Raw genomic sequence first — 23,518 nt, 5'->3', positions numbered from 1 at the left:
AATCAGGAAGAATCTAAAAACCTCAATAGGCCAATAACTATGGAAGAAATTGAAGCAGTCATCAGAAAGCTTCCAGCAAACAAAAGCCCAGGGCCAGACGACTTCACAGGGGAGTTCTACCAAACATTCAAGGAAGAACTAAAACCTACCCTCCTCAGACTACTACAAAAAATTCAAGAGGAAGGAACACTTCCAAGCTCATTCTATGAAGCCAGCATCACCCTAATACCAAAACCAGGTAAAGACATCACAATGAAAGAGAATTACAGGCCAATATCCCTCATGAACATAGATGCCAAAATCCTCAACAAAATCTTAGCAAATCGGATCCAGCAGTACATCAGAAGGATCATACACCATGACCAAGTAGGATTTATCCCAGAGATGCAAGGATGGTACAACATCCGTAAATCAATAAATGTGATACATCACATAAACAAATTGAAAGAAAAAAACCACATGGTCATATCAATTGATGCAGAAAAAGCATTTGACAAAATCCAACACCCATTTTTGATAAAAACTCTTAGAAAGGTGGGAATAGAAGGATCATACCTCAACATAATAAAAGCCATATATGACAGGCCCACAGCCAACATCATACTCAATGGTCAAAAACTAACACCATTTCCCCTAAGAACAGGAACAAGACAGGGATGCCCACTTTCACCACTCCTGTTCAACATAGTACTGGAAGTATTAGCCATTGCAATTAGGCAAGAAGAAGAAATAAAAGGCATCCAAATTGGAAAAGAGGAAGTAAAACTGTCCTTATTTGCAGATGACATGATATTATACATACAAAACCCAAGAGACTCCATCCAAAAGCTACTAGACTTAATACACGAATTTGGCAATGTAGCAGGATACAAAATTAACCCCAAGAAATCTGAGGCATTTCTATACACCAATAGTGAACTTTCAGAAAGAGAGATTAGAAAAACAATCCCATTTACCATAGCACCAAAAAAATTAAGATACCTAGGAATAAACTTAACTAAAGAGGTTAAAGACCTCTACTCAGAAAACTACAGGACGTTGAAAAAAGAGATAGAGGAAGACATAAACAGATGGAAGAACATACCATGTTCTTGGATTGGTAGAATCAACATCATTAAAATGTCCATACTACCCAAAGCAATCTATAAATTCAACGCACTTCCCATTAAAATACCAATGGCCTTCTTCAAAGATCTAGAACGAACTCTCCAAAAATTCATCTGGAATAAAAAAAGACCCCGAATAGCTGCAACAATCCTGAGAAAGAACAAAGTAGGTGGGATCTCAATGCCAGATATCAAGCTGTATTACAAAGCCACTGTTCTCAAAACTGCCTGGTACTGGCACAAGAACAGACATATAGATCAGTGGAATAGAATAGAGAGTCCAGAAATTAGCCCGAACCAATATGCTCAATTAATTTTTGACAAAGGAGGCATGAACATACAATGGAGCCAAGATAGTCTCTTCAATAAATGGTGTTGGGAAAATTGGACAGATATATGCAAGAAAATGAAACTAGACCACCAACTTACACCATACACAAGAATAAACTCAAAATGGATAAAGGACTTAAATGTATGACAGGAAACCATAAAAATTCTAGAAGAATACAAAGGCAACAAAATCTCAGACATATGCCAAAACAATTTCTTCACTGATACAGCTCCTAGGGCAGTTGAAACTAAAGAGAAACTGAACAAATGGGACACATCAAAATAAAAAGCTTCTTCACAGCAAAAGAAACCATCAACAAAACAACAAGAAAACCCACCTCATGGGAAAACATATTTGCCAACGTCATATCTGATAAGGGCTTAATCTCCAAAATTTATAGGGAACTCATACAACTTAACAAAAAGAAGATAAACAATCCAATCAAAAAATGGGCAAAGGATCTAAATAGACACCTTTCAAAAGAGGACATTCAGAAAGCCAAGAGACATATGAAAACATGCTCAAAGTCACTAATCATCCGAGAGATGCAAATCAAAACAACAATGAGGTACCATCTCACACCTGTCAGAATGGCCATCATCAACAAATCAACAAACGACAAGTGCTGGAGAGGATGTGGAGAAAAAGGAACACTTGTGCACTGCTGGTGGGAATGCAGACTGGTGCAGCCACTATGGAAGGCAGTATGGAGGTTCCTCAAAAAATTGGAAATGGAACTCCCATTTGACCCTGTGATCCCACTTCTAGGAATATATCCCAAGAAACCAGAAACACCAATCAGAAAGGATATATGTACCCAGATGTTCATAGCAGCACAATTCACCATAGTTAAGATCTGGAAACAGCCTAAGTGCCCATCAGTAGATGAATGGATTAGAAAACTGTGGTACATCTACACGATGGAATACTACGCTGCTGTTAAAAAGAAGGAACTTCTACCATTTGCAACAGCATGGATGGAACTGGAGAGCATTATGCTAAGTGAAACAAGCCAGTCAATGAAGGAAAAATACCACATGATCTCACTCATTCATGGATAATAAAGACCATTACAAACTTTTGAACAATAATAGATACAGAGGCAGAGCTGCCTCAAACTGATTGTCAAACTGCAGTGGGAAGGCCAGGGAGGGTTGGGGGGGAGGAGAGAGGGGATTAAGAGATCAACCGAAGGACTTGTATGCATGCATATAACCATAACTAATGGACATAAGACACTGGGGGGTAAGGGAGGGCAGGGGCTTGTCAAGGGCGGGGGGGAAAAAAGGACACTTATGTAATACCCTTTGTAATACTTTAAGCAAAAAAAAAAAAGACACATCATCATTAAAATGCCAAAGGTTAAAGACAAAGAGAATCTTAAAAGCAGCAAGAGAAAAGCAAAAGCAGTTAGTTACCTACAAGGGAGCACCTATAAGACTGTCAGCTGATTTTTCAACAGAAACTTTGCAGGCCAGAAGGAAGTGGCAAGAAATATTCAAAGTGATAAAAAGCAAGGACCTACAACCAAGACTACTCTACCCAGCAAAGTTCTCATTTAGAATTGAGGGTCAGATAAAGAGCTTCACAGACAAGAAAAAGCCAAAGGAGTTCAACACCACCAAACCAGTATTAAATGAAATGTTGAAGGGTATTATTTAAGAAGAGGAATGAGGAGAAAGAGAAGGGGGGGGGGGGGAGAAAAATATGAATAATAAAATGGCAGCAAATACATATTTATCAACAGTTGAATCTAAAAAATCAAACAAACAAGAAATCTAATGAACAAAATAAACTGGCAAATAAAACAGACTCAGAGGCATGGAAGCATGGAACAGACTGAGGAATCTCAGAGGGAAGCGGGAGGGGGGCAGGAAGAGATTAACCAAAGATCTTACCTATGGACACAGACAATAGGGTGGTGAAGGCATGGGGTGAGGTGGGAACCAGGTAGAGTGGGGTGGGGGGGAAAGAGGGACATTGTAATACTCTCAACAATAAAGTTTTTTTTAAAAAAGAAAAACTAAAATAAAAAAGATTGAAGAAATTATAATTTCCTAACAGAAGCAAGAGTGATACCCCATAGTCACTGGTAGGAATTATAATGCAAATTAATTTTGATCCCATAAGAAATCTGCTGAAACTGGTTTGGCTCAGTGGATAGAGCATCGGCCTGCGGACTGAAGGGTCCCGGGTTCAATTCTGGTCAAGGGCATGTACCTGGGTTGCGGGCACATCCCCAGTAGGAGATGTGCAGGAGGCAGCTGATCGATGTTTCTGGCTCTCTCTCTCCCTTCCTCTCTGTAAAAAATCAATAAAATACATTTTAAAAAAAATCTATCTGCCAGACTATTTGAGGAGAGCTTTCTACTCAGAGTAATACCATAAAGTTGCTCAAGGACACCGATTCAGTCCAAGTGGCTGAAGACAGAAGGAATGCTAATCAAGTGAGCACTGAGCCCCAGGAGGGAGGCAAGGAAAGTGGAGGCATCTCTTGTCTCCTCCTTGAGAGGCAATCAGATAGGTGTAGAGGTTGAGAGGGGCCATAATGCATTAGGGAAAAAATGTGAGTCTCTGGTATTCCATGTATCCAACAATTTACTTGGGTATGGAGATCAGTTCAACTATGGGAAGAGAGTCGGAGGCTGACCAGAGAAGAAACAGGGGTTGCCTAGCCCTGCTTCTTTCATGAACCTCTATGTTCTAAAATGAACGTGAACTCGGCGACCCGGATGTGGCTGTGGCTAGAGACCACTAGCGGAGAATATCCATCAACTGTATGGTCAGCGGTGAAGAGAAGGTAACAGGAAGAAAGGGCAGAAATAGTCTTGAAAAGTGGAATTACCAACCTGTAGGGAATCATGTCCATGAATGTCTTGCCGCTATCTGTGGCAATGCTTATCTTGCTTGCAAGTGCACTGAAGCCCAGAACCTGTAGGGGTTAAAAAAGGGCAAACAATCATCTAAATATTATGTTGTGTATTGTTTCCAGGAGTGGAGGTGCCCTTAGCCACTGGCAGGACAGGGGGTGATATATGTTGGTCCTTGGAAGGTGGATAGAGAGGTTCAGTGCAGCAAGGAAGGCAGAAGTCCGCCCTGACTTAGTTCCCGGAGCTGGTTTTAGCACTGGAGCCAGAATGAAAGCAACTCCAGCCTTGCTCTCTGCCACATAATGGGAACGAATGGATGCCCTGGGCTTTAAACACCCAGAGCAAATACAAACTTGATTTCAGGTAATACCTGTATCAAGGCCTCAGTTTTACAAGTTTTTAGATCTAGGTACGTTGTGCCAATATGAATAGGTCTGTTGGGGGATCGCTGAGGTATATTGAGAATCATATTACTGACTAACCCTTAATAATATGGAACAACAGTTGATAGCACAAGAAAGCAGGTCTTCAGCAAGGCAATTTCTTGCCGTTTCTCCTCCCCATTCATTGATTTCTAAAATGGCAAGTCTCCCTTGCATTTCAACTAGAAGGAAAATAGATAACCTAGCAATTGTTATACCTTATAAAGATCTCACAGCAAAGCAAATTAAACCAGAGACAATAAAACTTAATGCATAGGTTAAAAAAATGTTTAACATTGATTTGAAAGCGAGGGGGCGGGAAGAGGGGGGCGGGGAGAGAGAGAGATCCGCTGTTCCACTCATGTATGCACTCACTGGTTGACTGCTGTATGTGCCCTGACCCAGGATCGAACCCGCAATGGACTTTGTGCAGGCAAAGGTAATTTTATCTGTTAAGATCTCATGGCTTGTACGTTGCTACAGCATAACTAGCATATTATAGGTTTCAATAACCTTTGAGTATAAATTAAGTCACAACTCCTTGTATTGCTGGGCCTCAGATTCCTCTGTTGCTGCACTTCATGGTGCATCCTACTTATTTACAGCATTCCCCACAGGAATGTCTTAACTGTGGCCCACAAACCAATCTGTCAGCCATAGTCAACCCACAGAATTCTCTATGCTTAATTTCCTGTCTTAATAACCCTGGTTAATATTCGCTGTCTTTGAGGCTGCTTGAAGAAATAGCACTATGATTCCTGTTGCTGATGTCTCTTAAGAGAGGGTTGATTTGTGACAACATGGATGGGTTTTGAAGATATTACGATAAGTGAAATAAGCCAGACAGAGTAAAACAAATACTACCTGATATCACTTACAGTATGGAACCTAAAAACAAAACCAGTCATATTCATAGATACAAAGTGCAGAAAAGCAGTTGCCAGGAGCTGTGAGGTGGGGAAAATAGGAAAAAGTTGATAAAATGGTATAAACTTTCAGCTATAAGATGAATAAGGTCGGAGGAACTAATGTATAACATGGTGACTATAGTTGAGAACTCTGTTGTATAAGTGAAATTTGATAAGAGAGCAGAATTTAGATTTTATAAGAATAGTGCTTAAAGTATTCTCATCTCCCACCCCCAAAAAGATAAACATGTGAGGTGATGGATGTGTTAACTAGATAGGAGAATCCTTTTGCAATGTACATATATGTCAAATCACAGTGATGCACGCTTTAAATATCTTGCAATTTTATGTCAATTACACTCTAATAAAGCTGAAATGAGAGAGGAGAGAGGAGAGAGGAGAGAGAGAGAGAGAGAGAGAGAGAGAGAGAGAGAGAGAATGTCTTTGTCACAGATGCCATCTGCTGGTGGCCCCAAAGCCTCAGTTTGCTAAGGTGCCAGAACGGGGCGGGTTCCATGAAAAGGAGAGGTTGTCCCTGACTCCACTCCTGGCGCCAGGGCACCGCTATTTGTGTACAGTGTTTTGGAAAGTCTTTTGTAAAAGCAGCCTTTCAGCTTCTGCCCTTTATAAATTAATAGCTTTTCAACTCTTCCAAGGAAGAAAGAATATGCACCTCTGTAAGAGGTGGACAACAGTGATGAGAGTTTGAATTTCCAGAGCAGTTCCCATAGTCTTCCAATCATGAACGCTATAGACCTGAATGAGAACGTATAGGCTAGGTATGCTGTGGCAACATACAAGCCACGAGTCCGTAACACATAAAAGTTATTTTTGCCTGCACACAGTCCACTGTCTCCCTAGGGCAGCTTCTTTGCAAAGGGTACCGCAGGGACCCAAACGAATTCCATCTACTAACTCTATCATCTCAACAGACAACCCTATGATTATTACAGCAGGGGAAGCAAGTCCATGGGGACTCAAACCTAGTCTCCTATGGTTTAGCTCCGAAGTCACATGGTCTTGCCTAACTACAGGGGTGGCTGGGAAATATAGGGGGACACATGGATATTTGGTGAGTTTTAAGTATCTCTGCAGCAGAACACTTCTTAAAGGGAAAAGAATTTTCAAAGACTTCCAAGGATTCAGCAATCCTAATATGAGAAATGCCAACTTTAAAAAACCCTAGGCTTTATTTATGAACATGTCTTTATCATTATAAAAATGTTAGTTATAACTGCAAAAGATAAATTTTATCAGTGGATTTTAAAAAGAAACAAAAAGTGTTATTATTAGACAGTAGTGAGTCCAGCTCTACCACTTACTAGTGACATGGGTTAGGCCAGTGGTTGGCAAACTGCGGCTCGCGAGCCACATGCGGCTCTTTGGCCCCTTGAGTGTGGCTCTTCCACAAAATACCGACTTCTGCACATGGGCCACGAAGTTTCAATCGCACTGTACGTGCGCGCCCGCACGTGGTATTTTGTGGAAGAGCCACACTCAAGGGGCCCAAGAGCTGCATGTGGCTCACGAGCCGCAGTTTGCCGACCACTGGGTTAGGCAATGCATTTCACAACTCATCTCCCTCAGTGTCTTCACTGCAGCATAGTGAAAATGAAAGGCTGAATAACAGTATGAGTGCAACCATACTAAAGTAGAAACAACTTCTGCATAGAAGGTGGAAATTCACCAACACCGAGCATAGATAGGCCTCTCAAGTATTTGTTTGGAAGAAAGAGGGAATAACTAACAATCTAAAAGTATCCATTGTAGTTGACTTTGGGCGGGTGCAACTATAGGAATTTCTTCTCTTCCTTTTATTTTTTCTTCTTTATGTTTTGCAAAATTGTTAGGCTGAGCCTGTATTACTTTCATAAGAGGGGAAAACTTTATTTTTAATGGAATTTATTGGGGTGAAATTGGTTAATAAAATTATACAGGTTTAATTCTAGAGAGAAACCAAGGAAAATACTAAGGTGTGGAGTGCACGCGGCGCAGGCTGGTGCCTGAGGGCGTGGTTGTCTGTTTCAATCCGGAGGGAGCCTCAGACTCAGAGCTCCATATCCGGGCGAGTCTCTAGGGACCCAGGCTCAAACGGGAGAAGCAGGACTGTCTGGCTACGGTCCCTCCGAGGTTTGCAGCTGTTGCTGGGACAGAGAGGCAGAGCCCCTGGGGACTGACTGAGAGCAGCCATAACTGCTCCCTCCTCCGCCCTGTTGATCCCGTGGGACCCGCCCCACCCAAGCCCTGCACAGAGCCATTTGCCGGATAGCCTCAGGCAAAGGCTAGATTAGCACCTCCCTAGAGGACGCAAGTTCTTCCACTGCAGACACAGCTGATTATCACAGCCAGTCGGCCTGGAGGTCAAATCCCTCTAGTATTAACTATAACAATCAAAGCTTAACTACAACAAGACTGCGCACAAAGACCACTAGGGGGTGTACCAAGAAAGTGTAAAAAATGCGGAGACAAAGAAACAGGACAAAACTATCAAGGGAGGATATTGAGTTCAGAACCACACTTTTGAGGTCTCTCAAGAGGCTTCTAGAGTCTGTCGATAAACTTGATGAGATGTACAGGAAATCTAATGAGACCCTCGATGGTGTGATAAAGGACCATCTAGAAAGTAAGCATACACTGACTGAAATAAAGAATATTATACAGACTCCCAACAGCAGACCAGAGGAGCGCAAGAATCAAGTCAAAGATTTGAAATGTGAAGAAGCGAGAAACACCCAACCGGAAAAGCAAAATGAAAAAAGAACCCAAAAATACGAAGATAGTGTAAGGAACCTCTGGGACAGCTTCAAACGTACCAACATCAGAATTATAGGGGTACCAGAAGATGAGAGAGAGCAAGATATTGAAAACCTATTTGAAGAAATAATGACAGAAAACTTCCCCCATCTGGTGAAAGAAATAGACTTACAGGTCCAGGAAGCGCAGAGAACCCCAAACAAAAGGAATCCAAACAGGACCACACCAAGACACATCATCATTAAAATGCCAAGAGCAAAAGACAAAGAGAGAATCTTAAAAGCAGCAAGAGAAAGAAACTCAGTTACCTACAAGGGAATACCCATACGACTGTCAGCTGATTTCTCAACAGAAACTTTGCAGGCCAGAAAGGAGTGGCAAGAAATATTCAAAGTGATGAAAAGCAAGAACCTACAACCAAGATTACTTTATCCAGCAAAGCTATCATTCAGAATTGAAGGTCAGATAAAGAGCTTCACAGATAAGGAAAAGCTAAAGGAGTTCATCACCACCAAACCAGTATTATATGAAATGCTGAAAGGTATCCTTTAAGAAGAGGAAGAAGAAGAAAAAGGTAAAGATACAAATTATGAACAACAAATATGCATCTATCAACAAATGAATCTAAGAATCAAGTGAATAAATAACCTGATGTACAGAATGAACTGTTGATTATAATGAATCAGGGACATAGAAAGGGAATGGACTGACTATTCTTGGGGGGAAAAGGGGTGTGGGAGATGCGGGAAGAGACTGGACAAAAATCGTGCACCTATGGATGAGGATAATGGGTGGGGAGTAAGGGCGGAGGGTGGGGTGGGAGCTGGAAGGAGGGGAGTTATGGGGGGAGAAAAGAGGAACAAATGTAATAATCTGAACAATAAAGATTTAATTTTAAAAAAAGTTACTACAAAAAAAAACAAAAAAAATTCTATAATACATCATCTGTAATTATTTTTAAATAGAGTGAAAAAGAGGCAATAGATGAAAATCCTTTGAAAATAAGTATGTTTTTGCTAAGTGAAATAAGTCAGCCAGATAAAGACAAGTATCACATGATCTCATTCATATGTGGAATCTAATTAACAAAACAAACTGATGAACAGAGTGGATCCAGAAACATGGAAGCATGGAATAGACTGTGGAATTTCAGAGGGAAAATGGGGGAGGGTGGGTGGGTGGGAGGTAATCAATCAAAGACCTTGTAATCATATATACATAACCCATGGACACAGACAACACGGTGGTGAGGGCCTGGATGGGGAGGAGGGCAAGGGCAGGCTGGAGGAAGTCAATGTGGGAGGAGAGGGGGACATATGTAATGCTTTCAACAATACAGAGAAAAAACAATAAAGATTTATTTTAAAAAAGAAAAGTATGTTTTACAAATATAAGCTAGTACTTAAAACTAAATACATTTAAAGCTCTGTCACAATTCAACGTGTCTTTAAAAGATCATTGTTTTTTACAGTGTTTTCTTTCCTAGTTGCTTATTTATATATTTTAAAAGATAGGTATTTTAAATGATCCGATTCATGAATTTGGGACATCAGAACACCTACCAGGAAAGCCTCCATGGGAAACTCAAGGGGGTATTGATTGAAGGAGATTCTGATACATTTGTTGATTCTCAGAATGACAACAGCAGTTAGAAATAGCAGGATGCTGGTGGAATTAGCTTTTGGGAGAGATATACAGTAGTTAACTATGTTCTGAAAGAAAACAAAATTACAGAGGCTTAGAAAGGGATATAGAATTGTCTAAGTCTAGAAAATGACACTGTTTCTAGATTAGTTCAAAAAGAAGTTCTTGGCCCTGGCCATTGTGGCTCAGTGATTAGAGCATTGGCCTGTGAACCAAAGAATGGGGGTTTGATTCCCAGTCAAGGGCAAGTATGTATCTAGATCCCTGGCCCCAGTTGGGCCAGGCAGGAGGAAACCAAATGATGTGTCTCTCTCACATCGATGTTTCTTTCTCTCTCTCTCTCTCTCTCCCTCCCTCCCTCTCTCCCTCCCTCCGTCTCTTCCTTCCATTCTCTCTCTCTAAAAAAGAAAAACATCAATGGAAAAAATATCCTCCGCTGAGGATTAATAACAAACAAAAAGAAGTCCCTAGCCCTGGCCAGTGTTTCTCAGTGGTTAGAGTGTTGGCCTGCACACTGAAGGGCCAGAGGTTCGATTCCCGGTGAAGGGCACTTACCTGGGTTACAGGTTTGACACAACCAATTGATGTGTCTCTCTCTTCCCTTCCCTCCCTCCCTTCTACTCGCTAAAAATCAATGAAAAAAATGTCCTCAGGTAAGGATTAACAAAACAAACAAACAAACAAAGAAAAAGAAAAAGGAAGTCCTTATGTAGTGTTACTAGACACAAAAGTCTTGACCAAGTGGGTAGATATGTATTTTTTAAGTTGAAATTGATAGTAATGTCCAATAAAGAAAGAACAGACTTCATACATTTCAGTATAACACAAAGGACCCAGGAGTTGTTTGTTAGCCTACTCTTTATTAATTTTCCTAGACCATATGTGTACTTTAGCTTGGCTCCTGTGCCATTTTTGCATTTGGGGACTACTTAGCAATTTACATTTTTTAGATGTCTTAGGGATACATGTGTGTTATGAGGCATGTGATGGGAAGAATTATGATAGATATGGTATCTTAAAGATAATTTTTTTGTAAGTCATGTAAGTTTAAAAAGCGGGGCAACATGGTTAATGAAACAGAAAAATAGTCCAACTGGCACCTGCAATTAATTAAGACTAAATCTAGGGAGAGAAGATTATTTCCAGGGCCCTGCTGACCCGGCTGCCTGTGCAGGAGTCTCTCCACTTGGGTCCGAGTCTGTTGGAGGACAGGGAGTGGGACATCTGTAATTTGGGTGAGAGTAGAAATTACTCACATAGAAGAAGGCGGTAGGACCAGTGTGGAAGCTAATCATAATCCCGAGGATGGAAGTCATCTGGGACACTATGATGTGTAGTGCCACGGCAGTCAGGTAGGCATTGATTGCCGCCTCCGGAAGGTAGGTTGCTATGAAGCCAAAACCTAACATGCCCATTAATAGCTGCAGGGGGTTCAGATGAAAAAGAAAAACAGAGGCAGAAAGTCATCAGACCAGCAATGGCACTGGTTAAGTTCCCTCCAAGGGGTTTCCAACAAGAAAGTTAGGTTAGGCCCCTTTGATAACTGCAGTGTCTCTTTCCCTAATCAGCTGAAGTTGGTCTTTGGTGTTCATTCATTCGGGGCTCCCTAGGGCACTAGACCACACTTCTCTTTTTTAAAATATATTTTATTGATTTGAGAGAGAGAGAGAAACATCAATGATGACAATCATCCGTAGGCTGCCTCCTGCATGCCCCCTACTGGGGATCGAGCCCGCAACCCAGGCATGTGCCCTGACTGGAATCAGAGTGTGACCGCTCGGTTCATGAGTGGACACCCAACCACTGAGCCACACCAGCCGGGTCTTCTTTCTTTCTTTGCAAGCACTTAAGCTTAATATCTTGCCCTAGAATCTACTGACCTTGTTGACTTAAGGTTAACAGTCACAGACTAATCAGAATAAACCATTGCCTTTTTATTTATTTTTTCTTCCCAGGGCAGAAATGCCAGATGGCAGAATTTTATGATTTTATTAACATAAATACAATGTGTACACAATCTGTCTATTCAGTTTCTTCGCTGCGCAGCCTGGCATTGGGACAGGTGACCTGATGGCAGCTGGGCTGCTCTTTCCACAACGGCTTTGCGGTTCTTCGAGGAGACGTTGTGAGCAGTCTCAGCACAGTGAGATTACTGCACATCAGCAGCACTTCAAGCTCCTTGACGTTAGGGACCGGAAGCTTCCGAAAGCCACTGGGCAGCATGTGCTTTGTTTTCTTGTTGCTCCCATAACCAATGCTGGGCATCAGGATCTGGCCCTTGAATCTTCTACGCACCCTATTGTCAATGCCTCTGAGCTTCCGCCAGTTCCGCTTAATTTTGACATATGGGTCTGACTGGTGCCGGGTGAACTTCTTGGTCCTCTCTTTGACAATCTTGGGTTTCACGAGGGGTCTGACGGCCGCCACCTCCGTAGGCAGCGCCGAGGAAGAGAGGGGCAAGCCATTGCCTTCTTAAAGAGGCCTTTCATTGGTCACTCTGAGAAACCTTTCCGGGAGATATTAACATCCCTGCGAGGAAAGCAGCCTTTCACAAAGGAAAAGACAATTAAAAAAACCCAAGTTCCAGCTCACACTTGGCCTTTCACTCTTATCTTTTCTAAGAATGATTCAACTGAATTTCTGTCTTCAGGATTCTATCTATATACTGCATATATGAATAAAACATTGTATTTTACATGCACATATGGATATATAATATAGAGATACAAATTTTAAATGTTATGTAACATAAAATAAATTATATATATGTATATTTCTAAATATGCAAAGGGTCTAAACTAGCGACATCTAAGTATTCACAGAAGTTACTTTTGGGGAATGGGATGAAAAGTTGGTGGCAACACTTTATCATTTATACTTGGTTATTGGAGATTTTTGCAGTATACGTGTCCATCTTTTAGAACAGTGGTTCCCAAACTTATTTGGCCTACGCCCCCTTTCCAGAAAAAATATTACTCAGCCCCTGGAAATTAATTTTTTAAAAATTTTAATAGCAGTTACTCATCACCCCCAAATGCACCTGTGGCCATCACCGCCCCCCTGGATCGCTGCAGCGCCCACCAGGGGGCGGTAGCGCCCACTTTGGGAATCACAGTTTTAGAATAAAAAACACAGCTGGAAAATTGATGGATAAAGCGTGGGCCCCAATGCCCTTGAGAGGGTAGGTTAAGAAAACTAGCACAACCCAGTGAAGAAAAGGAAAAGGAGAACAAAAGTCTTGAAGCCCACTGTTGTCACCACCTCACCTTCCACGAGACTACAAGGGCTCAGAAAACAAACTTGGAAGAGTAAACCTTTTACCTTTAAACGCTTTCTGTTTCAAAGCTTCCTGTCAGTTGGGGCTGTGTCTCCCCCTTAATCTCCTGTCATTACAACTCAATACTCTCCTCTACTCTAGCCAGGCCAATCTGCCTCCTGTCTTTTGTGTGAATGTCTGATTTCTACTTCTGTGCTTATGCATGAACCCCTCCTTTTTTTGCCATCTCTGCCAATCTGTCCATCACCTCTTTCAAGAGTGTAGTGAAACCCCCCTCTTTAGGAGGTGTGATGAAAAGAGCAAGATTCCTAGAGATGGAGAATGTGACTTCAATCCTGGTCTGACACTCACTGGCTGTGTGAGTTTGGACAAGTTAACTAAATTCTCATGAGCCTCAGTTTCCTAGCCTGTAAATTGTGAATAGCACTCAGCACAGTGTTTTGTATGGATTACATTACACAACACATGGAAAACACTGAGCTCAAATCTGAAAATAGTGACAGATGCAAATACATATCACTCATCTTCACTCCCACCTTGTAAATGGCAAGTATCTATACTTAACCATAGAGCTCTTTCATGCCCAGCTGCTAGGTGGTATCAGAGTCTGTGTTAACATAGTTTTCTAGGCAATCAGAGTTGTCCTGTGACATTAAGACTATCTGCCATTCTTATAGAAAACAAGTACTAAATGTTCAGTGAATGAAAGAACGTAAATGGTTATTTCCTTCCCAGACAACTCCACAATCCAATTAAAGATTATTTCTTTGTTTCATCTTCTTTTGATACTAACCCCTTCACTTTTATTATTAGTTTTCACTTTAATTACCTAGAGCGCAAATTCTTGAGGTAGAGCATTCTGAGCCTGAGTCCCAGTTTGGGCTCTTACTAGCTATGTGACCTTGGGCAATTTATTTAATCCCGTTATACCTTGTTTCCTTCAAATGAGTACCAAAGTGATATCCACCCTCAAAACGGGGCTCTTATGAGAATCAAAAGACATAATACATGTAAAGTGTTGAACAGTAACTAACACAGCAACAAATGTTAGTTTTATCATCTGGTTCAGAGTTCTTTAAATGTATACTTTTTATTTTTGATGATGTAGATTGATAGGTAATTGTCATAAACAAAGCGGAGAGATCTGATGTATTCTTTATCCCATTTTCCCCAATAGTAACATCCTGAAAAACTTTAGTACAAACCACAATGAGAATATTGATGTTGATGCAGCCAGGATACAACAGAATTCCATCACCACAAGGATCTCTCTTTTGAACTGTCATCATAGCCAACACCCACTTGCCTCTCACCTCCCATTCCTACTCCCAATCTCCATCCTCTTACCTCCACTCTCATCCGTAACCCCTGCTCTCCATTTCTGTAATTTTGTCACTTCAGGCATTTTACATAGGAATCATGAGTATATAAGCTTTCCTATTTTCATTTTCATTCTTTTTCTTCTTCCTTCTGCTTATTTTGGATCTAATTTGCACTTGTTTTTCTAGGTATTTGAGGTGGGAGTTTAGACTATTAATTTGAGACCCTTTCTTCTACTGTATGCATTTTAGTGCTATAAATTTCCCTCTCAGCACTGCTTTAGCTGTGTCCCGCAATTTTTGGTATGATTTCTTTTCATTTACCCTAATGTATTTTTTAAATTTTATTTCTCTTGAGACTTACTCTTTGACCTATGGATTATTTAGAAGTGTGTTGTTTAGTAACGAACTATTTGGAGATTTTCCTATTAACTTTCTGTTATTGAGTTCTATTTTGATTCCACTATGGCCAGAGAACATGTTATTTGATATTCATTTAAATTTATGAAGGTTAGTTTTGTGGCTTAGGTTCTGGCTTATCTTGGTATATGTTTTATGAGAAATTGAAAAGAATTTTTGTTCTTCTGTTATTAGATGGCCTATTTTGTAAATATCTCTTAACTCCTGTTAGTCAATAGTGTTATTGAGTTTTATTATTTCCTTGCTGGTTTTCTGACTAGTTATTTTATCAATTATTGAGAGAGGAGTGTTGAAGTCTCCAACTGTAATTGTATATTTGTCTATTTCTCCTTTCACTTTTATTAGTTTTGCTTCATATATTTTATAGCTCTGTTGTTTGGTGTACACATACTTATAATTGCTATGTCTTCTTGGTAGAGTGATTCTTTTATCATTATATAATGTCCCTCCCTACCTCTGGTAATTTTATTAACTCTGAAATCTACTTTATCTGATATTAATATAGTCAATTCTACTTTCCTTTATTCATATTTGCATGCTATATCTTTTCATTCTTTTATTTGCAACCTGTTTATATCATCGTATTTGATGTTTCTTGTAGGCAGCATATTTTAAAATATATCAATCTCTGTCTTTAGTGTAAATGTTGCACTGTTTGTTCTGGCTGTTTTCATTTATCTTTTTCCTTTTCCTGACTTCTGTTGGTTATTTGAACATTTCTAGAATTCCATTTTTATTTATCTACTAGAGGCCCAGTGCTTGACATTTGTGCACTGGTGGGCGGGCAGTGGGGGGGTGGTCCCCCAGCCCGGCCTGAGCCCTATCACAGTCCAGGACCCCTAAACTGGCAGTCAGTCATCCCTCTCACAATCCAGGACTGCTGGCTCCTAATCGCTCACCTGCCTGCCTGCCTCATCACCCCTAACCCCTCTGCCTGCCTGCCTGATTGCCCCTAACCACTCGCCTGCCTACCTGATCACCTCTAACCACTTTGCCTGCCTGATCACCCCTAACCACTCTGCCTGTCTGATCACCCCTAACCACTCTGCCTGTCTGATCACCCCTAACCACTCTGCCTACCTACCTGATCACCCCTAATCACTTGCCTGCCTGCTTGCCTAATTGCCCCTAACCACTCTGCATGCCTGCCTGATCACCCCTAACAGCTCACCTGCCTCCTGATTGCGCCTAACTGCCTCTGCCTTGACCTGCCGCCACAGGTTCATCCGGAAGGATGTCTGGAATGACGTTGGAAGGTCGTTCGGCTGTCTGGTCTAATTAGCATATTACACTTTTATTATTATAGAGGATATTGCTTTTTGAGTGTATCTCTTTGTATAGCTTATGTAGTGCTTGACCTAGGTACTACATTATATATACATAACTTATTACAGTCTACTGATGTCAACATTTTACCAGTTCAAGCAAAGTATAGAAACCTTACTTGTTTATAAGACAATTGCTTTAAATATTTCTATATACATAAATTCTTTTCTACATACATTTTTAACTACATCAGATAGTGTTATAATTTTGCTTCAACCATCAAACATAATTTCGAAATCCCAAGAGAACAAGAAAAATCTGTCATATTTATCCATATTTTTACTCTTTCCATTGTTCTTTTTTCCTGATGTTTCAAGATTCCTTATTTTATCATTTCCTTTCTTTTTATGAAATTTCCTTTAGTTATTTTTTTAGGGTATGCTTGTGACAAATTCTCTTATTTTTCCTTCATCTGAAAATGTCTTGGCTTCCCCTTCTTTCTTCTTTATTTTCTTATATTTTCTTTTTCTCTCTTGCTCTGAATTCCAGAGAATAAGATGAATTCAGAGAACATTGTGTGTTATTTTTTTAAAATATATTTTTATTGATTTCAGAGAGGAAGGGAGAGGGAGAGAGAGATAGAAACATGGAAGATGAAAAAGAATCATTGATCAGCTACCTCCTACATGCCCCTCAATAGGAATTGAACCTGCAACCCGGGCATGTGCTCTGACTCAGAATTGAACCACAACCTCCTGATTCATAGGTTGACACTCAACCACTGAGCCATGCTGGCTGGGTGTCCCTTCATTCCTGAATGGTATTGTCATTGAGTATATGATTTTGTATTGACAGTTCTTTTCTTTCGGTGAACAAGAAATATTGTGCCACTTCCTTCTGGTTTTGATAAGAAATCTGCTGTCATTTGAGTTGTTTACCCCTGTAGGTAAAGGGTTTCATTGCTTTCAAGATTTTTTTTCACTGTTTTTTTAGTTTTCAGAAGTTTGACTATGATTTGTGTTGGTGTGGATTTCTATGGATTTATTTTCTTGGGGGTTTTCTCAGCTTCTTCAACCTATAGGATTACATATTTTGCCAAATTTGGGAAGTTTTAGGATGACTGCTTTAAAATCTTTCCAGTTCTAGAATCTGTCAACTCACTGTTGGAATCTTTTTTTGTTGTTATTGTTTTTGTTAATCTTCACCTGAGGATATTGTTCGCATTGATTTTTTAGAGAGAATGGGAGGGAGAGAGATGGGGAGAGAGAGAAAGAGAAACATCAATTGGTTGCCTTCCCACAGGCCCCAGCCAGGCCAGGGATCAAGCCTGCAACTGAGGTACGTGCCCTTGACCAGAATTGAACCTGGGACCATTCAGTCCCCAGGCTGACGCTCTTTTCACTGAGCCAAACCCGCTAGAGCTTTTTATTGTCTTTTAAAATTCAAGTTGAGACTTTCCTTATTTTCGGTATGACAAGTGATTTTCAATTCAATCACACATTTGGGGTACTATGTTATAAGACTCTGGATCTTATTTAAACCTTCTGTTTTAGTTAGCTTATTTTGACCAAGTGCTGGCAGGGGAAGGAGAGGTGCCACCTTGTTATTGCCTGGTAGAGGTAGAAGTCCAGGTTCTCCTCCCAGCCTCCACTAACACCTGTGGCACCAGGGACTCTCCAATATTGCTGGGCAGGAGTGGGAGTTCTGGCTCCCCACTAGGCCTCCACTGATACTATCCTGCTTGGGACAGAGAGGAATGCCTTTCCTTCTCCCCACGTGGACATCACAGCAGAAGGGGTTCTCCTCGTGGTGAAAGAGCTGACTCTTCACTAGGCCTTCTCCGGCGTCTCCCCAGCATGGTGTGGGCAGGTTGTCTCCTTACTTCCCAGTGGCTGTGAAAGTTCTGGCTCTCTATTTGGCCTTCTCTGACAACACCCCAGTTGGGACTGAGTGGGCACCTCATTACAGCTAAGTGAGGGTGGAAATCTAGGCTCCCTGCTTTGCCTTTGCTCATATGAATGGTGGTGATATCATAATTCTGTTTTTTCTTGGTGTTTGTCTGGAGTAGATCAGTTATTGTATAAACGTTTTCAGTCTTTTTTTTTTTTTTTTTTTTTTGTCCGCACCTGTTGGTACTGTGGGTTTCTGGCCTCTTCAGCACCAATATTAAAATACATGAGCTGGAAAGAAAACCCAGGGAACGCACTTCTGTGTTGGTCCTATGCCCTGAGGTTCTGGGCCTGTTCGCCTTCTCTCCACCTTCCAGAGTCTTCTTACATTTGTTTTATATGTAATGTTCCAAGATGTTCTGTTGTGCTTAGCTGGAGGAATAGGAAAAAGTACATCTATTCCATCCTCCTGAAAATGAAATGTCTCCTCCTTTATTCAATGAAAAAAACTAAAGCTTTAAGGAGGGGACAGAATATGTCCAAGGCCACTTAGATAATTAACAGGTTACTGACTTATTGCCTGTTATTTTGCCTTCTCCTACAACATTAAATTTTTTTTTTTTTACTACAGGAATTATATCTTCTTTTAAAGTTTTGGTTTCTGTTCAAGTACCAAATTTACTTCTTTGTATCCAGTAATTATAATTTAGTGATACTTACTAAGTGACAGGCTCTGGGCTGAGTAATTTACATGCATTTTCTCACTTAATCTTCATAAGAACTCCACAAAACAAATGTTATTATTCCCATTTTATGCATGAGAAAACGAAGGCCCACAAAGGTAAGATAATGTATGTTCAGACAGCTGGCAAATGTCAAGGCCTGGGTCAACCCACCGTAATAACTTGCTTTTGCAGGCTCCCAATATATCCTTACCTAATGAAAGATGGTTCCAGGGTAGATCAGTGAAAATTAGCTAGAGAGTGAGTAGCTGAGAAGAAAGAGAAATAAATCTGGAATATGTGATTTTAGTTAGGTGGATTTAGCTTTAGGTAGTAGACTCTCTGAGGGAAATGAAAGACATTGCCAAAAATAAATTCTGATATTTTAATGTCATTGATATTATTGTGCTTTAGCTGTGGTCCTGTCATTGCAGAAAAAGGATTTCAGGTCTGACTCTAATGCTTACTAACCCAAGATATAGTATTTGAGCCTATCAGTGCTATTCTTAAGAAATTTTTTAAAAATATTTTTTTTATTGCCCTGACCGGTTTGGTTCAGTGGATAGAGTGGCCTGCAGACTGAAGGGTCCCAGGTTTGATTCTGGTCAAGGGCATGTACCTTGGTTGCAGGCACATCCCCAGTAGGGGATGTGCAGGAGGTAGCTGATAGATGTTTCTCTCTCATCGATGTTTCTAACTCTCTATCCCTCCCCCTTCCTCTCTGTAAAAATCAATAAAATATATATATATATTTTAAAAAGCCATGGCTGGTTTGGCTCGGTGGATGGAGCATTGGTCTGCGGACTCAGGGGTCCCGGGTTCGATTCCGGTCAGGGGCATGTGCCTTGGTTGCGGGCACGTCCCCAGTGGGGGGTGTGCAGGAGGCGGCTGATCCATGTTTCTCTCTCATTGATATTTCTAACTCTCTATCCCTCTTCCTTCCTCTCTGTAAAAAATTAATAAAATATATTTTAAAAAATATTTTTTTATTGATTTCAGAGAGGAAGGGAGAGGTAGAGAGAGATAGAAACATCAGTGATGAGGGAGAATCACTGACCGGCTGCCTCCCGAAACCCAGCATATACCCTGACTGGGAATCAAACTGTGACCTCCTGGTCCATAGGTCAGCGCTCAACCCCTGAGCCACACCAGCTGGGCTAAGGGAATTTTTAAAACATGAAATCATGACTAGAACTCTAGCCCATAGTTCCTAGGACCCTTTTGTCCCAGAGAAGGGACTGGTAAGAATGTTTAGTGTCTCATCCAAAATCAGTGGTGGATGGCTTTTTCCTCTTCCAGGGACGGTGACTTCAGGCACTCAGAATGGTCCAGCGTTTGTCGTATCAGTGGAGGCTGTCCTACCATACAGCCTCTAACAAAACTAGGCTGTCCCGAGCCCCTGGTAATAGAATTGTTTCCCTTTACACCAAGAAGATTGGAGAAGCGCCAAAATCTGCAGGTGGCATCTGCCTAGGCCGACTTCACAGAATTTGTGCTGTGAGACCTAAAGTTCTAGAGAGGTTATATAAAATGAAAAAACATGTCAGCAGGGCCTGGCGGGGATCCATGTGTGCTAAATGTGTCTGTGACAGTATCAGGCATGCTTTCTTCTTTGAGGAGCAGAAAATTGTTGTGAAAGTATTGAAGGTACAAGCACAGAGTCAGAAAGCTAAATAAAAAAATAAAGCCGTGTTGCTGGCTGGAGTGCCTCAGTGGTTGAGCAGTGACCTATGAACCAGGAGGTAACAGTTCGATTCCCAGTCAGGGCATGTATCCAGGTTGCAGGCTCGATCCTCAGTGTGGGGTGTGCTGGAGGCAGCCGATCAATGATTCTCTCTCATCATTGATGTTTCTAGCTCTCTCTCCCTCTCCCTTCCTCTCTGAAATCAATAAAAATATATTTAAAAAATAAAGCTGTTTTGAATAATAAAAACAAAAGAAAAACCCCCAAAATCAATGGTGGATGATTTCTGACAAGGGAGTTTTGTCACAGTCTATCCAAAGATCCCACAAGTTTTCCAGAAAGAAATCACTGGGGTATCTTAATGGATAGTGGGAACAATGAGAGGAAGGGGTCTATTTGTGGCCCCTTTATTTAGTTCTTCTTCAGAGGTTTGGAGACTCGTATCCTACCTGAATAATCCCAGTCAAGAATGTTGTGGATGCCACCACACTCAGGGACTGGTTGTAGGCCGTGAAGAAGAGGGGGTCAGAGAAGTCCTCTTTGAGGAAAGTCCCCAGGAGCAGGTGGCCACTGTTGAATGGGTACAGCGTCAGGACATTGATTGTCAGAGCGCTCACAAGAAAGAAGGCACCTGTGAAGAAGATGTTTAGGCAGAAGCTGAGCTTTTAAGTCCAGGTAAACTGAGACTATTGACAAAATCAAGGCATGAGCTTATGTTGTTTTTGTCCTTGACCTGAAGAACTTTTCTTATTTGAAAGGGACCATTGAGAGTAAGAAAGAGCAGGGAAGGAACTCTGGCCTCACAAACTGTGACCCAGTCACAGAATTGAGTTCTTGGTGGCCCAGGTATAAACCTCTTTCATTATGGGCACATAGTGTGGGTCGCAGAGAGAAATTGACTGGGAATGTGTATTAGGTTCAGCTGCCGTGCCTGCTCTTAGAGTGATGAAAAGTGAGGTGGTGGTGAATATATCAGACAACAAAGCTAACAGTAATAATAAGAAGAAAAATAATACCTAACACTTAGGAAGGATTTATTTACTAGGTGCAAAACGACACTGAGCTAAACCTGTTTCAAACATAACTTCATTTAGTGTTCACATCAACCTACAACGGGGAGCAAAGGCAAACCTTACTTTTAAATTACCTGATAGCCCTGGCTGGTGTGCTCAGTAGTTAGAGCGTTGGCCTGCACACTGAAGGGTTGTGGGTTTGATTCCCTGTCAAGGGCACATACCTAGGTTGCGGGTTCACTCCCTGATAGGGTGCATGTGGGAGGCAATGAGTTGATGTGTCTCTCTCACATCAATATTTCTCTCTCTCTTTCTCTCTCTCTCTCTCTCTCTTTCTCTCTTCCTGCCCCCCCCCCCCTTCCTTCTACTTTCTCTAAAATTGGAAAAAATATCCTCAGGTGAGGATTTAAAAAAAGAAAAGAAAACAACAAATTACCCGATAGACACAAAACTCTAATAGCTCTTATTACCAGTCTTTGGAAGTCATTGTAATGTGCCTTGGGAATGTGGGAATGAAATTGCTCTCTAATGTTTAAAAGTAAAATCGACACAATGAATTTTAGAAAAATATGTGCTATTGTCCTTTGAAAAGGCAGAGTAGCACTCCACAGCTAGAAGAATGGGATGGTCCCAGATTGAACAAACATCTGGAGAAAGAGTATGTCAGTCAGAATTATCAGCCTTGGTTGCGTGGGGAAGGCCAGGAAAAGGCGCTTCACTGGGTGAAGGTTGGCAATGCCCTTCCTAGACTGGTGGGCATTTCGTAGTTTGATTTCTATGCAGGTTCACCTAGTAAATTTGCTGATTATCTGACCTTTAACTAGCTTGGTTCCTGTAACAGGCATTTCTGACTATAAAAGAATAGATGGGTTTGACTCTGAGAAAGAAAGTGCTCCTCCTATGGATTTAAGTGCTTTGATTACCATGGTGGCATTTTCTCATTGTAAATTAATACAGTGAGAAAATGATCATTATGAATTGGGCCCATGGAGTTTGGTTATGCTGGGTCCAATGGAAAGATGGATCCACTCAAAGTATTGGCGGAATCGTTCCTGGACCTTTCTGGTGGAGGCATTCAGATCCCAGTGCCAGGTAATTTCACCAAGGAAAGTACTTCTGTCCTTTAGTTCCTTTGGGAAATAGCTTTCTGGCCTCTTCGCCTGGTGGTGACATTGATAATGACATACTAGAAGTGTTCCATTTCTAAAATCTAAACACTAATCCTGTGGCTAGAATGCCCATCCTCTGTCTCCTTTCTTCCTACCTTGCACATAGCTTTAACTTGGGTTCCTTAGCAATAGGTAAATAATTGAGGTGGGGACTTCACCACCTCCTGCGGTTCCAGAACTGAACTCACCAATAGACATTTGATGACATGATCCAAAAATTACATAAATTACTGAAGAAGTGAAAGCTGCATATGAGATATTGAGAGGAGGGATCAGTTGCCTTGACAGCAAACTAAACGTCAGGACTGAAAAGCAAGATAATTTAGGTAAGAAAAGGTGGCCTGGCTTTTAAAAGTCACATTAAATAAAAACTGTAAAGAATGTTTAAAATGAAAATGATCTATGTATATGGCTGGCTGAGCATGGTATTAGTATCCCTTGACATACAGCCTTTAATTCGTATCTTTTATTGTCTCCTTTGATTCCTAGCTTCTCTTCCTGTTGTACCTCTTGGTTTTATACCTCAATTCTAAATCATAGGCTTAAACACCTTTCCCTGTGAGGTCTTCTTGCTAATCATGGAAAGCAAACATCACAGCAACCAGACCTCAACCTCCAACAGCTCAGAAGCAGCCCGCTGGCACCCCAGCCTAGTACAGAGGCCCTGATAATTCTCCAGGACTGAAGGCAAAGCTGGAGAGCAAGGCAAGAATCCCACTGAACT

General features: G+C 41.1%; 2 protein-coding genes and 1 pseudogene across 2 annotated transcripts in view; 1 reads left to right on the top strand and 2 right to left on the bottom strand.

Moving 5' to 3' along the window:
- Positions 1-23,518, bottom strand: part of SLC26A8 (solute carrier family 26 member 8) — a 92,557-nt gene that overhangs the window by 44,648 nt on the left and 24,391 nt on the right. The window contains exons 3-7 of the mRNA XM_070418694.1: positions 22,983-23,099; positions 21,062-21,243; positions 11,292-11,456; positions 9,954-10,103; positions 4,287-4,369 (exon numbers count right to left, since the gene is read on the bottom strand). Coding sequence (XP_070274795.1) covers positions 4,287-4,369; positions 9,954-10,103; positions 11,292-11,456; positions 21,062-21,243; positions 22,983-23,099 — 697 coding nt within the window. The remainder of the gene's footprint in view (positions 1-4,286; positions 4,370-9,953; positions 10,104-11,291; positions 11,457-21,061; positions 21,244-22,982; positions 23,100-23,518) is intronic.
- LOC139012797 (large ribosomal subunit protein eL32-like) lies at positions 11,972-14,717 on the bottom strand (annotated as a pseudogene).
- Positions 20,252-20,605, top strand: LOC139012575 (large ribosomal subunit protein eL34-like). The gene has a single exon (XM_070418700.1). It carries the CDS (start codon positions 20,252-20,254, stop codon positions 20,603-20,605), a length of 354 nt encoding a protein of 117 aa, XP_070274801.1.

Source organism: Myotis yumanensis, unplaced genomic scaffold, assembly GCF_028538775.1.
Source record: "Myotis yumanensis isolate MYYU_CA2020_CCGP unplaced genomic scaffold, mMyoYum1.0.hap1 SCAF_6, whole genome shotgun sequence".
Taxonomy (NCBI): domain Eukaryota; kingdom Metazoa; phylum Chordata; class Mammalia; order Chiroptera; family Vespertilionidae; genus Myotis; species Myotis yumanensis.
The sequence above is the reverse complement of the archived record's forward strand: the minus strand, read 5'-3'. Positions and strand labels throughout refer to the sequence as shown.

Coding starts and splice junctions, on each gene's coding strand:
- LOC139012575 (XM_070418700.1), top strand. CDS start 20,252: ATGGTCCAGCGTTTGTCGTATCAGTGGAGGCTGTCCTACCATACAGCC.